The sequence below is a fragment of the Aquarana catesbeiana genome, linkage group LG05, assembly GCF_042186555.1.
Source record: "Aquarana catesbeiana isolate 2022-GZ linkage group LG05, ASM4218655v1, whole genome shotgun sequence".
Classification (NCBI taxonomy): Eukaryota; Metazoa; Chordata; class Amphibia; order Anura; family Ranidae; genus Aquarana; species Aquarana catesbeiana.
Genome location: NC_133328.1, coordinates 576,516,927 through 576,532,849, shown reverse-complemented (window position 1 = coordinate 576,532,849; position 15,923 = coordinate 576,516,927). Strand labels below are relative to the sequence as shown.

The 15,923-nt window shown below is 40.8% G+C and overlaps 1 protein-coding gene across 1 annotated transcript in view; it reads right to left on the bottom strand.

Annotated features, from left to right (window-relative positions):
• Window positions 1-15,923, bottom strand: part of VPS13B (vacuolar protein sorting 13 homolog B) — a 1,301,055-nt gene that overhangs the window by 1,181,952 nt on the left and 103,180 nt on the right. The window contains exon 4 of the mRNA XM_073632833.1: window positions 9,717-9,837. Within this exon, the coding sequence (XP_073488934.1) occupies window positions 9,717-9,837 (121 nt within the window). The remainder of the gene's footprint in view (window positions 1-9,716; window positions 9,838-15,923) is intronic.

Sequence of the window (15,923 nt, the reverse complement as noted above, 5' to 3'; positions counted from 1 at the left end):
TATGCCCAACAAGGACCAGCAATGTACTGGTATGTTGCTGGACTTTGAGTGGTTATACCATAATGATGCCTGCCGGTTTAGGTATCATCTTGATATCGTTCTTTTCAGCCAGCAGTCGGCTTTCATGTAAAAGCAAACCTAGTAGCTAATTAGCCTAGAACGACCCCCCCCCCCACTCCCAGTCATTAAAGGGTTTTCTCGGGCTGACCATAGAGCTGATTGAAGACCAGAACGGCTCCAATCATCTCTATGGCCCAAGAAACCAGAAGCTACAAGTATTTTATGACTTCAGTTTTGCTGGATAGAAACAGCGCCATTGGGAAATCATCTAATCACACCAATCCTGGTGTGGTCAGATGCTTTGAGGGCAGAGGAGAGATCTAGAGTCTAATAGACACCAATTTAAAAAAAAAAAAAAAAAAAAAAGAAGAGTACCTGTCACCATCTATTGCTATCATAAGGGATATTTACATTCCCTGTGATAACAATAAAAATGATTAAAAAAAAAAAAGAAGAAAGGAACAGTGTAAAAATAAAATAAAAAGGCAAAATAAATAATTAAAAAAACACAAAAACAAAGAAAAAACACCCCTGTCCCCCATGCTTGTGCCCAAAGGCGAAGGCAAGCGTTGGTCTCGTGTCCTATGTAAACAGCAATTGCACAATGCATATGAGGTATCACTGCAAACGTCAGATCGAGGGCATTATATTTAGCAGTAGACCCACTCTGTGAATCTAAAGTGGTAACCTGAAAAAGGCTTTTAAAGGTTTTTAAAAATGTATGTAGTTTGTCGCCGCTGCAGGGTTGTGCGCAATTTTAAAGCATGTCGTGTTTGGGATCTATGTACTCGGCATAAGATCATCCTTTATACTTTACCAAACATTTGGGCAATATAGTGTGTTTTAGTGCATAAAAAAAATTCAAAAAAGTGTTTTTTCTCCAAACAAATTGCATTTGTAAAATCGCTGTGCAAATACTGTGTGAAAAAAAAAAAAAAACTGCAACACCCACCATTTTCTGTAGAGCCATTATATATATAATGTTTGGGGGTTCAAAGTAATTTTCTAGCAATTTTTGTGTGTATTTTTTCTGACACAAAAAGTGTCAGAAAGGGCTTTGTCTTCAACTGGTTAGAAGAGTCGGTGATGTGTGGCATAAGCTTCTAATGCTGTGCATAAAATACCAGGACAGTTCAAAATCCCCCCCAAATTACCCCATTTTGGAAAGTAGACACCCCACACTATTTGCTGAGAGGCATGTTGAGTCCATGGAATAATTTATATTTTGCCACAAGTTTTTTTTTTTTTTTTTTTTTTTTTTTTTACATAAAGTCGTCAGTAAATGATATATTGCTCACACATGACATGGGTATAAGTGGAATTGCACCCCTAAATACATTCTGCTGCTTCTCCTGAGTACATGTGTGGGACTTTTTGGGAGCCTAGCCCCGAACAGGCCACCGAAAACTAAGTACCGCCTTCAGAATTAATAAGGGCGTAAAATGGTGATTTTACTCCTCACCTATCACAGTTTCAGGGGCCCTGAAATGTCAAAATGGCACAAAACCCCCCAAATCACCCCATTTTTGAAAGTAGACACCCCAAGATATTTGCTAAGAGGCATAGTGAGTATTTTGCAGCTCTAATTTGTTTTTGAAAATGAAGAAAGTAAAGCAAAATTTATTTTCTTTCTTTTTTCAATTTGCGTTTTCTTTTTTTCAGTGCCAAAACTTTGTGACAAAAAGCGAGATCTGCAAAATACTCAACATGCCTCTCACCAAATAGATTGGGGTGTCTACTTTCCAAATAGGGTCATTTGGGGGGGGCCAAAAAGTCTCACACATGTGGTATCCCCATACTCAGGAGAAGCAGCAGAATGTATTTTGGGGTGGAAAAAAGTAGAAAATATCATTGTTTTTCAAAATGTTGTCTTTTTTCGTTTATAGCGCAAAAAATAAAAAAAAACCACAGAGGTGATCAAATACCACCAAAAGAAAGCTCTATTTGTGGGGAAAAAAAAGGATGAACATTTTGTTTTGGTACAGCATTGCATGACCGCGCAATTACCAGTTAAAGCAGTGCAGTTCCAAATTGTAAAAAGTGCTTTGGTCAGGAAGGGGGCAAATCCTTCCGGGGCTGAAGTGGTTAACTATCCCCTTCGATGATGCCGCAGTGTGCCCAGAAGCAGCCTGCTTGGGAGCCTATGAGGCTTTAAAACATAATATATAGGGGTCCAAAATCTCCATATAATCTCACTAGTTCTATGCGCTCTGTACTGAAGGCATGGGGTGTGGCTCATGGCTGTACACCAGAGGTACCTTCCAGGTTTTCCACCCATGTATCATTGTGGAAAAATCCAAACCTGACCCATTTATACTTGTACCCTGACCTAGTAGTCTGGACAAAAATATGGTGTTAAGTCACTGACGCATATTACATCTCATGGTTCCCTGACAACCTTTGATGATTTAAAGGCACTTTAACAGCTACCCAACACTCAATTCTTCAGGCATCTACAACACCACCACTCTTTTCAGTATAAATTTGGCACTGATCACGTTACCGTGGAGGCTAGTGATTTGGAATTATTGCTACAAAATGTGTCACTGGCCAAACCACTGCTACAATGCAAATTGGAACATTTGGTACATCCTTCTATGTCTGTAATGTTGGGGGGGGGGGGGGTGCATGCTGGCATGCTTCTTTAGCAAGACTACTTTTGTCCGGTTACTTTTTTTTGTGTTTGTTTTTCTTTTTTTGTTACATTTTTGTGACTGTAACCTGACAGCTTTGTAAACTGCAAATTTCTGAAGGGAAAGCTTTCAGTTATGCTTTTGGTACCAGGATATGTACTGCAAATATTACGAATTTATATTTTAGGCATCTTTTAGAGCACAATATTAAAAACTACTCATTGCAATTCTTATAATGCTATATCACTGAAGTTATCAGATTTTTTTTAAAGGTTTCAAAATGATGAAAAATGTATTATGATTCAGACACCTAATTTTTAGTGCGTTAAGGTACATTACACCTTAACGCAGCATGTTGCACTGCATGTCAACGTGTAAGCACATGCACTGCGGCGCACCGCCTTGTGGTATAAATTAGGCATTCATTTTGAATGTGCTGTCTAATGCAGCAAGCATCAAGGCACAAAATCACAAGAGCTGTAGCCCACTGCTTTGTGGCATGACTAAAGCACTGGAATTGATGTGTAGGTGCCTTGCAAAAGTATTCACCCCCTTGGCATTTTTCGTGTTTTGTTGCCTCACAACATTGAATTAACATGGATTGTTTGAGGATTTGCATCATTTAATTTTCAGAACATGCTCAGTTTCTGAGGTTGAGGCGGAACTGTACTAATCTGGATGATTTTGACAGGGAAGCCTCTATCCTCAGGGGACAGCTCATTGAAACAGGCTATAGTGTAAGTCAACTTGACATTGCATCTAGTCTGGCCCGAATGAAGGATAGAGATGACCTGCTGGTGGTTAAGCCAAAGATACAGGATGATTCTTTCAAATTCTCCTTCGTCACTGGCTATTTCAACCAACATTATGATATAAAAAAAGTAATGCAGAAACACTGGAAAGTCCTACGAGGTGATCGGGTTTTGGGTCCTATTCTACTGGAGCGACCACAGGTGGTTTATCAGGGGGGTCCCTCCATTGAGACTGCAGGTGGCTCTGAATATAAATCGATCCTCCTAAAAAGGTCTCCTTTTTCCAGAGTTTCTGAGGTTTCTTTCCATGTAGGAGAAGTCCCATTTGTAAGTTAAATATCAATAGGAGTAGAATAGATTCCTTTCAATCAACTTCCACTCAAGAAATTTTCCCAATTAAACCCTTTAATATGTGCACCACAAAATATGTGGTTTACGTGATTAGGTGTCCATGCGGCAAGCAGTATATTGGACGAACAAAGCGCATGCTCCATATTAGACATAGTGAGCATGTGGCTAACTTTAGACGTGGCTTTCCAAAACATAGCCTTTCCAAGCATTATGCTTTGAAGCATGACTGCAACCCAGAGGGCACTAGTTTTTTGGGTATAGATAAATTCTGTGGGCACTGGAGAGGCAGTCGCCTGGTCAGGGAAGTCTCACGTTTGGAAACGAAGTGGATCTACCAAGCACAGACTTATGCTCCCTTTGGTATGAACATTGAGTGGGATGTCAACGCATTTATTAACAATGGATAGATATTTATCTGTCACTTGTTGATGCATTTTTCGTTCTTGCGTTGTTCATCCTAGGGTTACCAATGGGGTTGCTATGGTCCTTGGGTCCATTTGGTTATTCATGATTATTTTTCATTTTTTGTTAGGTGCACAGGTTACTATTTTTTTTTTTTTTTTTAAATATGTGAATTAGTGTTGTTTCTTAAGATGTATTTATCATGCTTGTTTATTGTTTTCTTGCCACAAGAGGTCGCCACTCTTTGATGACCGCATACACTTATAATCCCTCTTCCCATATAAATATCCCTTTTGGGCTATATAAGATTAAACAAATGAACCTATTGGTATTTTTGTGAATTCTATAATTTTTGTATGGAATTCTGCTTGGATCATTTAAATTTCCTAATCGTATTATTGCCTTTTATCTTGGTTGCATTCCGGTATGGGGGTGGCGTTTACTTCCCTTATCCCGAATGCACGATGTTGAGTTCTATTTTATTTTCATCCCTTCCACTCTCCTTTTTTTCCTTTTTATCAAATGAGCATTTTGGGCTATGGCTAACTATTGTTTCCGGTTCATGTTTGCTCATTCCCAGTTTATTTCCTCTGTGGGTGTGAGATGCTGCCTATTGGACGGGGGTTTGTCACTTCCGCCCAATGGGACGCATACAGTCTTCCTGGTGGGCGGTGCATGGACCGGGAGATCATTACTTCCGTTCAGTGGATCGCACACAATGTGCTATAGTGTGCCTCATTGGTGGGGAGATGACTGCTTCCGCCCAATGGAACGCATGATGGAACGCACATAATATCCGGCCTTACATTCAAGCCCACTCCTTATAAAATACAGCGTCACACGTCATTACCACGCCCCTGAAGATGCACGTTTGTGACGAAACGTCGGGTGTTACGAGGGACTAGTGACGTTTTGTGGACAGGGGAGTGACCACCGTCTTGTTGGTAGGAAGCGCTGGACGCTTTCGGCTTTACTCATGCTTGTTTTTTATTTATCTAATGTGAGTTGTATACCTAGCTTATTTTTGAATAAACTGCCTTTTTATGGATGTCTGCGCAATGAGAATGTTCTTTCATTTCCCTATATGCAAATACTGAATGTTCCTGTGGAGTTTATCTCCTAGTCAAGGTTGAACAGGTACAGCTATCTGTTTCTGGTGGGTCTGTGAAAGAAGATTTCTTGCCTAACTAGTGGACCGTTTGATGAATAGAAGTTGTGGAACTGATCTTTCAACCATTTGTTCAATGTGTATATCCTATACACTGGCAGTAAGAGTCAGTAATATTGGGTGTCGGTGATGGTTCTTCTATTTTCCTATCTTATTGGAGCTCCCCAGATGGACTGCTACTCTTTGTGCCATTTGAATGTATTTTCTACACATCTGTTTTAAATTATTACCACCATTTCAGCGCTACACCCATACTCCCTATGCTCACAGCTTTGAAGATTTTTTTTTTTTTTTATTGTAAAGCAAACAACAAATAGGACAAAATAACAGAAAAAGTCAGTGTGCATAACTATTCACCCACCTAAAGTTAATACTTTGTAGAGCCACCTTTTGCGGCTATCGCAGCTCCAAGTCACTTTGGATACTATGAGCTTGCCACGTCTTTCCACTGGGATTTTTGCCCATTCCTCCTTGCAAAACTGCTCCAGCCCCTTCAAGTTGGATGGCTTGAGCTTGTGAACAGCAATCTTTAAGTCTGACCACAGATTTTCTATTGGATCGAGGTCTGGGCTTTGACTAGGCCATTCCAACATATTTACATGTTTCCCCTTAAACCACTCAAGAGTTGCTTTAGAGCAGGGGTCTCAAACTGGCTGCCCTCCAGCTGTTGCGAAACTACAAGTCCCATCATGCCTCTGCCTGTGGGAGTCATGCTTGTAATGGTCAGCCTTGCAATGCCTCATGGGAATTGTAGTTTTGCAACAGCTGGAGGGCCGCCAGTTTGAGACCCCTGCTTTAGAGGGGTGTTTGGGGTCATTGTCCTGCTGGAAGGTGAACCTCCGTTCTAGCCTCAAATCACACACAGAGTGGTACAGGTTTTTCTCAAGAATATCCCTGTATTTAGCACCATCCATCTTTCCCTGTCCCGACTGCTGAAAAACATCCCCACAACACAATGCTGCCACCACATGTTTCACTGTGGGGATGGTGTTATTTGGGTGATGTGATGTGTTGGGTTTGCACCAGACAGCATTTTCTTTGATGGCCAAAAAGTTCAATTTTAGTCTCATCAGACCAGAGCACCTTCCTCCATACATTTTGAGAGTCTCCCACATGTCTTTTTTGCAAACTCAAAATGTGCCATTTTGTTTTTTGCTGAAAGTAATGGCTTTCTTCTGGCCACTCTGACATAAAGCCCAACTCTATGGAGCGTGTGGCTTATTGTCGTCCTATGTATAGATACTCCAGTCTCTGCTGTGGAACTCTGCAGCTCCTCCAGGGTTACCTTAGGTCTCTGTGCTGCCTCTCTGATTAATGCCCTCCTTGCCTTGGTCTGTGAGTTTTGGTGTGCAGCCGTCTCTTGGCAGGGTTGCTGTTGTGCCATGTTCTTTCCATTTGGTTATGATAGATTTGATGGTGTTCCTTGGGATCTTCAAAGATTTGGATATTTTTTTATAACCTAACCCTGACTTGTACTTCTCAATAACATTGTCCCTTACTTGTTTGGCGAGTTCCTTGGTCTTCATGGCAGTGTTTGGTTAGTGGTGCCTCTTGCTTAGGTGTTGTAGCCTCTGGGGGCTTTCAAAAAGGTGTGTATATGTAATGACAGACCATGTGACACTTAGATTGCACACAGGTGGACATCATTTCACTAATTATGTGACTTCTGAAGGTAATTTTTATGGGCTTCATAACAAAAAGGGTAAAAGACATACGCACATGCAAATTATCAGTTTTTTTATTTCTGAAAAATAGTTGTATGTATTTTTCTAATTTTACTTCATCAACTTAGACTATTGTGTTCTGATCCATCACATATAATTCAGATTAAAAAAACATTGAACTAAAGGCTGTAATGTAGCAGAATAGGTAAAAAGTCAAGGGAGGTGAATACTTTTGAAAGGCACTGTATCTCCATGGAGTTTGCATGTTCCCCCTGTGCTTGCGTTTTTTTCCAGGTAACCCAGTTTCTTCTCACACTCCAAATACATGCTGGTAAGTCAACTGGCCCCTCTCCAAACTGGTTCTGGTATGAGTGTAGGTATGCATGTTAGATAGGAGCTGTAGATAGTAAGCTCCATACAAGGCAGGGACTGATGTGAATACACAGTATGTAAAGTGCTGCTTAAAGCAGAGCTCTAGTCACCATATTCAGTTTTTTTCTAAAAACACCCCCGTGACTGGCACAGATTGCACAATACTATTTGGATACTGTTGCAAATGTAATTATGTGTGTGTTTTTTTCATTTGTAAAAAAATTATGTGATCTTGGAAGTAGGCAGGGGTCATCACGATTTTGTGCATCTGAAGCCTGCTCATGTCTATTTTCAGGATTGGGTGCAGCTGGCTACACAGCATGCACCTCCCGATCTCACACCTGCGCAGCAATGACACTGCACAGTGCAGTTTGTTTATTGCAGGTTGCCATAGCAATGGCGGCAGCAGTGGAAGTTCCCACCCCGTTGTTATGGCAACCTGCCAATCAAAAGAGAATTAAAGCTATTTCCTTGGATTCCTGGGATTGATGATATCAATATCCCAGGAGTCCAAGGGAATCGCATGATTACGACATTGCCTAGGCAGCCGGGACCGTTAGTGCCACCAACACATTTAAAATAAAAAGGTATTCAACCATAATAAAAAACAAAAACAAAATTAATATCCATTTAGTACTGCAATGCGGGTGAGCATGTGGATGAAATCAACTTACAAAAATGGGTTGAACTCTGCGTTAAATTGTCAGTGCTATATAGAGTAAATACCTGCAATAAATAATGAATAGTAACTGCATGGAAAGCAGCATTGTGGGATAAAGGAATGCTCTAAAACCTATGAACATATGTCAAGGCTACACATGAATCACATGAATGCTTTACCACTGTGCAGAATTTATCAGTTTGAAAGTAAACTTTAATATTTAAATTGATATTTTCTTAAACATATTAATAAGCAACCTGAAAGAACAAATGTTATGTTCACCATTCAAGGACTTGTATATGAACACAAATTGTCACTACTGTGTCCTTTGGTACCCTAACAATAAAATTACTTCTGGGAGGAATTTGGCTTTTGGCAGAAGAGTAGGTCATTCCCGTAAAGCAAGTCTAAGCCAGATAATACACTTCAATTAAGACCTGCAATAAATCACATGAAAAGAGCAGAGTATCCCTGAAGAGCAATTTTTCAAACCTATCTCTATTATTCCATCATCGTCAAGCTGCTATGGCAGCGTTAAAGTATAATAAACATGGAGTGAAGGAGTCTGGTTGGAAGAAGTCCTCCTCTGTGCATGGAAGCATGATGGAATGCAGAGGGCTCTGGTGTGAGAGCTGTCAATAAGAAGACATCCCACTTTCAGTTCCCCACCATGCTCTGACCTTTCCACTAACTGTACCTGCCCTTCTCCACTAATGTCACCTTATAGGTTAGCAGGAAGAGCCAAAACGAGCAGCTAATGAGAATGAAAAAAAAAAAGACAAACCTGTGACGAAAAGTACAGCAATGCAATTTATTCTGAGTGTAGGAATAAGAAAAAAAAAAAAAAAAAAAAACTCAAATGAAAAAATTCAAATCCAGTTTTAAAAAGGAAAAGTAAATCTTTAACCCACTTTAAACCCAAAATAACTTTAGAATACAAGTCTAATGCAAAACTTCAGACAAGTAAATAAGCTTGTCCTCTCAGAGGCATCTAAATGCAACCTTTGGACGTAGCAACACTCAGTACTAGAGCAACAAACAAAAAGACCAATTAGCTGTGGCCAGCCAGAAAGGCTGTCCCTGGATAAAAAACTATCTTTGTCCAAGCCCAGTCAGAGGAATCATTCACATGTAATGCAGTCAGCTTCTGCCTCCTAGTATCCTTCTGTTGCTAGGATGCAGGTGGCTTCTGCCTCCAAGCGTCCTTCTGCTGCTAGTATGCAGGCAGCTTTGGCAACCTAGTGTCCTTGTTGCAAGCAGCACCAGTAAAGTGCATTTGCCCCTGTAACCATTATCATAGCTGTTTACATGTGCGCAGTATAAAATACTGTCTTTACGCAGAACCTATGATACAGATATTTTAAAAAAACTTCTTATGGATCTGAACACAGCTCGGGTTTGTTGATCTTTATGCAGCTGTGCGAATGGACCCATAGCTGCATTAAGAACTGTGGAAAAAAATAAATAAATAAAAGGACAAAAATCATGACATAATAAGAGAACATTCCATAATTGCTACAGACATAATTATCATTTAGCTATTTAAAGTAAAGGTTTGCGAAGGTTGGATTATTCTGCCATCTACCACGATTCAAAATCCACCACCATAATGATGGTGTGGTATAATATACTGAGCCAACGCTGAAGTAATACCTGGTGGTAGGTCAGGATCACTGGGAGCCGTCTGCTGTATCTTCTTCGGTTTAACTACAGACTTGGCACTATCTGTGTTACTGCGACTGGTAGAACTGGATCCACAGCTTTCATGGTCATCCTGTAAAATAAAGAATATTAATGCCAATATTAAAAAAAAAAATGAGCTTTTGGTTTTTTTAATTAAAAACAGTTTTCTCCAACACATAACATTTACAATGACTTAAGGCAACAGATCATAGTACTTGCAATGTACAAGTATCACATTCAATAAATGGATAAGAAATAAGGGCATTAAAGGACTACTGATGTCTCGCCATCCACCATACATTCTAAGATTAACTAGTCAGGATAGAATGTCTTACTGATTTCTAACTGGGGTTAGTGAATAAGAAGGAATTAGAGAGTCCTTAAAGTTGGACTGGAGGCTAGTTGCTTATGCATGATCTGAATAACGTTTTTTCTATATTGATGTATGACAGTATGCACCAACATTACCTGGACATCCACCTTGAAACACAGGGCAGGGAATATTCTTATATGACTGGTCTGCAATTTAAATTAAATAATGTTTTTACACTCAGGAGATCTGTAGACACAATGGAATGCAAACAGACACCTGTAGACAACTCAGGACACGTGATCAGTTATGATACCAGCCATTTGATAGTTTGACAGTTTAGTTGAGGGCACAAGCATATGTGACAGTTAGCATTCCTGGGATGCCAGGAATGTAACTGTTTTTTGAAACTGTTAATTCACTTTAAGGATTATTATTCAAATGTGGCATTGAAGACAGGTTCACACAGGGGCGGCACGACTTGCAGGTCACCTCACCGAGTATAGAAGTCAATGCAAGTCGCCTGAAGTCGCCCCAAAAATACTACAGGAACCTTTTTCTAAGTCGGAGCGACTTGCGTCGCTCCTATTAGAATGGTTCCGTAGTACAGAACGGGACGCGACTTGTCAGGCGGCTAAGTCGCCTGACAAGTCGCCCCTGTGTGAACCGGCACTAAAAGTGTGGCCACTGTATAATATATCAGTAGGAATATTTTCTTGACTGACAACATTGTAAGGTGGTGTAAGGCTGTCGATAATTTAAAATTGAAATTTACCTTCTGAAACCCAAAAAGCCATGGGGCATGCAGCACCGCAGGCCCATCCAAAAACATAAGAGTCATTTGTAAAATCAAATACTTTGAGAAACCTACATATTTTCTTCCGACTTTTCCTGGTTTTCCTGAGGCACTGGTGACATAGCTCCAACTTCACAGAAGATCACCTAACCAGTGCCTTCCAGGGAAACATCACCAAATCTCGTGCATTATCCAGAGAAGATCTGGGGCAGCTTCTTATTGGATAAAAAGCCACCGCAGATCTAGTTTGGGGCGACTTGGTAGTGAATAACAAGCCTCCCCAGATCTCGTAGGGGGAATGCACAAAATCTGGCTTGATGTCATCGTCACTGAACTAGGTAGAAGAAGCCAGCTACGGGGGCCTTTATTTTTAAAAATGGTGGCATGGTATGCAGAGCCCAGGCAGGAAGGATCTGTGGGAAAAGGGGAATTCAATAAAGAAAGATGCATGTCCCTATATGTATGTCTGTTTGCCTAAATACATTTATTTAGCATGAGCAGCTTATTAAAGAGGAGGGCCAGTCAAAAAAAAAAAAATTAAAAGTCAGCAGCTACAAATACTGCAGCTGCTGACTTTTAATTGGACACTTACCTGTCCCAGGGTCCAGCAATGCGGGGGATCAAAGCCCCGCTCGTCTCCCCCTCCATTCAGCGGCGCCGGCATTGCAACCGTGGGCGCCGGGCTGTGGCTTCACAGCCTGGCACCCACTGCGCATGCGCAAGCGGCGCCGTGATTGGCCGCTCAGTCACCTGGGACCTGTAATGGGTCCCAGATGATTGACAGGAGGGAGGGAGCAGAGCTGAGCCCTTCCTGTGCCGAGACGAAAGTGATGTCACCAGCCCAGGCACTGAAAGAGGCAGACTATGAGGGACCCCCTAGCAAAAGGCATTTAGAGGTGAGTAAAAAAAAATAAATAAAAAAAAAAAAAAAAATATCCAAATTTTTTTTGTATTTTTTTTTTTTTTTTTTTAGGATTTTTCATGTAGTTTTTTTTTTTTTTTGGGTGGAACCCCACTTTAAGGAGGTGTGTGTGGGGGCAGGGGAGGTTCCAGCCTTAAGATTAGCTAAACAGAGTGATGGCATAAGGAAACATTACACTGTCTGACAACTACTAGCAACGGACATCACTTTACACAAGCAAGTTCTCACTAAACCAGTAAGTATTTTTTTTACTTGAGATCATTCAAGCATCTTAAAATACACAGCTTCTTAAATTGACAGGGCCAAACAAATGCTGAATAAAAGCCAATCAAGGGTCAGGAGGTTAAAGAGTCTTGTGGTAAAGGAACATCTCTGACCTGACTAAATAAACGTTAGAAACTCAATCCCGTTTTATCAGCTCAATCTCACAATTTGTTCCTTAACGGTATCTCAGATCAACGATTCCAAATTTGTTATTTCTGTACAGTTAGAGAACTTAGATGTTCCATACAGCAAAGACCATTTGTGCCTGGGAAAAAAGAGATCTTCAAAGAAATCCATGGATCAGGTCACTGCCCCGGTCATATGACAGACTACCTATACTTTTTCCACATCTAAAAATTTACCCTACAAAATGATTACTTTGCTTACTTTAAGACACTAAAATAAATGATTTTTTTTCTGACATACAGACACAATCTAATCAATGAAAAAATCTATCCATAAACTTCTGATCAGTCATAAGTGTAGTTTGCGTCTATGGGAGGTAGAAAGGCAAAAGGAAAATGCATGAAAACCTTGCATTTAGCTGGAAACCCAGCTCAGCCAATCAATTCTCCCCAAAGAGGCCTCCTGCCATCCTTTTGCTATCAACATTTTTAACCACTTCAGTTCTCGCACCGATTTAACAAAAAAGTACACATTTTTTTGTGGGGTTAGGGGATCAATCTAGGCTTTGGCCTCATGCACACTGGGCGTTTGCCCAGCTCTTCTAAATGCCATTTTTGTAAACGTGTTTGGGAGCATCAAGCACTTGGGGGTTCATTCATTTAATTGGCCAAATATTCATTTATTCTGGCCAATAAAAAGAATAAACGTTGCAGTGCTTTATGCACCTAGAGCTTAGGAACGTTTACACACATTTATGTGCATCTGGAATTTTTCTGCCAAAGCACTGTGAATCCTGAATGCCCTGGCAGTGTTTTTTTTTTCCTGTCTCTAAATGCCTGTGCGTGCATGGTCACATAGGTTAACATTGAAGGGCGTTTAGAGGCAGAAAAAAAAAAAGTGCACTTCTAAAAGCAGCATTTAAAATATCCTGTGTGCATGAGGCCTTTTTGGTGAAAATGTCTTACAAAAATGGTTTGATTTTCTATGCAATCTATAAAAAAAAAATAAAAAAATTTTTATGCTTAGATCAGTGTAATGCCCCGTACACACGGTCGGACTTTGTTCGGACATTCAGACAACAAAATCCTAGGATTTTTTCCGATGGATGTTGGCTCAAACTTGTCTTGCATACACACGGTCACACAAAGTTGTCGGAAAATCCGATCGTTCTGAACGTGGTGACGTAAAACACGTACGTCGGGACTATAAACGGGCAGTGGCCAATAGCTTTCATCTCTTTATTTATTCTGAGCATGCGTGGCACTTTGTCCGTCGGATTTGTGTACACACGATCGTAATTTCCGACACATTTTGAGATCACCTCTTCCCTTCATAGATAACGTTTGATTCATGGAAGCTATAATACAGCTTGCATGAATGGAGGAGAGGGGCGGAAAGGGAAGGCATAGTCGGTAAGCTTATATTGTCAAAGTAACTATTGTTTGTATTGTTATTACAATGCTCATGTAAAATGAAAGTTTATGCTGTGACTATAGAACTCCTTTAAATAAAAGGTTAAATAGGTACAAAATTTTAAAGGAGTTGTAAAGGCAGAAAGTTTATCTTAATTCATTCTATGCATTAAGACTCCTTTCACACTGAGCCGCTTTTTAGGCATTTTAGCGGTAGAAATCGCCTCTAAATAACGCTTGAAAACCACCTCCCATTCATTTCAGTGTGACTTTTCACACTAGGGCGGTGCGCTTGCGGTACGTTAGTTAAAGTCCTGCAAGCAGCATCTTTGGGGTGATTTGGGAGCACTGTATAAAGCCCTGCCAAAACGCCCTGCCCATTGAAATGAATGGGCAGTGCTTCAAAAGCATGGGCGCTTTTAACCCCTTCTTTGGTGTTAAAAGTGCCTTGCTAGCGGCTGAAAAGCGCCGCACAAACAATCGGCGCTTTAGCGCTAACGGCCAGGTGCTGCAGTGTGAAAGTAGCCTAAGATAAAAAGCCTTCTATGTGCAGCAGTCGCCCACCAGCACCCCATAATAATTACCTGAGCCCCATCCTTATCCAGCGATGTCCAAGATAGCCTTGGCCGTCCGAGACGCTCCTTATGATTGGCCAAGACACAGCAGTGGCACCATTGACTCCCACTGTCAAAGTCAATCAGCCAATCAAGAGAGAGAGGGGGCGTTGCCGGGCCTACGTGTCTGAATGGACACAGGGAGCTGTGTCTCGGCTCGGGTGCCCCCATAGCAAGCTACTTGCTGTGGGGGAACTCGACAGGTAGGAGGGGCGTATAACATGTTAGTTATTTTTAGAGAGAAAAAAACGAGACCTTACACCGAGACTAATGACTTTACTTTTTTTAGGCCATTTTCACATGACTGTTACGATCAGGTCAATCAGTCAGTTTTTCAGGCGGACTGGATCAGAAGGTCCACTCACCCATATGGACTGACGGGTGTAAACAGACTTGGGTCCATTTACAGCCGCCTACCTTTGATCCGACCTACTATAAAAAATAAAAAAATAATGATGGGGATCCGTTCTCTTTCATGTTAGCGGATCGGATGGTAGTCGGGTTATATATAGTTATGCCGGGATATATTTCTCCCTCTCCAGGAATCCACAGCAGCCAAGCTCTGATGCCAGTACACTAAGTATAACCATTATGTTTTCCAGGTATTCCCACTTTAACAGATGTGTACAACCGACTGGCCACAAAGGAATGGTTAAAATAATCCTGCTTGTACTCATTCATACATCAGCTCCTCAATTTCTGAATGAGTGTGTAGCGGAATGCTTCAAACTGCTTGTTAGCATTGTCTACAAAATCCTACAGACCCTAGATACTGATTGGCTCTTCAAGGATCTTTATTGCAAATGACTGGTGTGCAAAACATACTGTGCAAGTTTGCAAAGGGTAAACATGCACATACTCTGTGTCCTTATTTCCTATATACAAGAGGATGAACACCCAGGCAAAAGGCATCCTCCCTGAATGATTGATCCTTGGGGATCCACTGGGGAGAACTTTTGTGGACATAAGATGATTCCCCAATTTGACTTTAACTGCCAGATCAGAGAAACATTCCCATTTTGTTTGTAGGAACCTTCGGACAATTTTTTTTTTAAATATTATTTATTCTTTATTAAAAGGGGAAGAAATAAAGGCTCCAGACATTATAACATACATCTCTTAATAATAATAGCAATTCATTCCTATCCTACAGGATAAAGCTAATTTATTCAACAATATATTCTTCCATATCAACATATTAGTCTGGGTATCTTCACCTTCTCAGTCATGAACTCTTGAACAAAAGTGACCTAATCCCAGTTTCCTAATCTAGAGTTATACCCCCTTCTGGGTATCCCTATGCAGTGATAAGAATTCTGAACCTTCTCCCTTCCTTTTTTCGTCCTCAGGAGGGGGGAAAAAAAGAAAATGCTGCCCATAAAAAAATAAAAATAAAAAAAAAAAATAAAAAAGGAAAAAACCCCACCCTCCTCCTCTCTACACCCCTAATGGAAGAGAGGGGAGAAAAAAAGTGGAATTATCTCCTCTATCCACCCTCCTCCTCGCCCCCCACATCCAGCAAGTGGGGCTGCATTCATGCAAGGATCTAAGCTAAATGAGGTGCTCCCAATCCTCAGATTCACATCAATAAGGTTTGGAGCCATGGAGTCCAGACTTTATCCTATATCTTTTGCTTCTGCCTAGTTGTCCAAACCAGATCTTCTAATCTATTTACTTCTTCCACCCTTCTAAGCCATAATCCCACTGAAGGTGATCGGGTCTGCTTCCAGGTA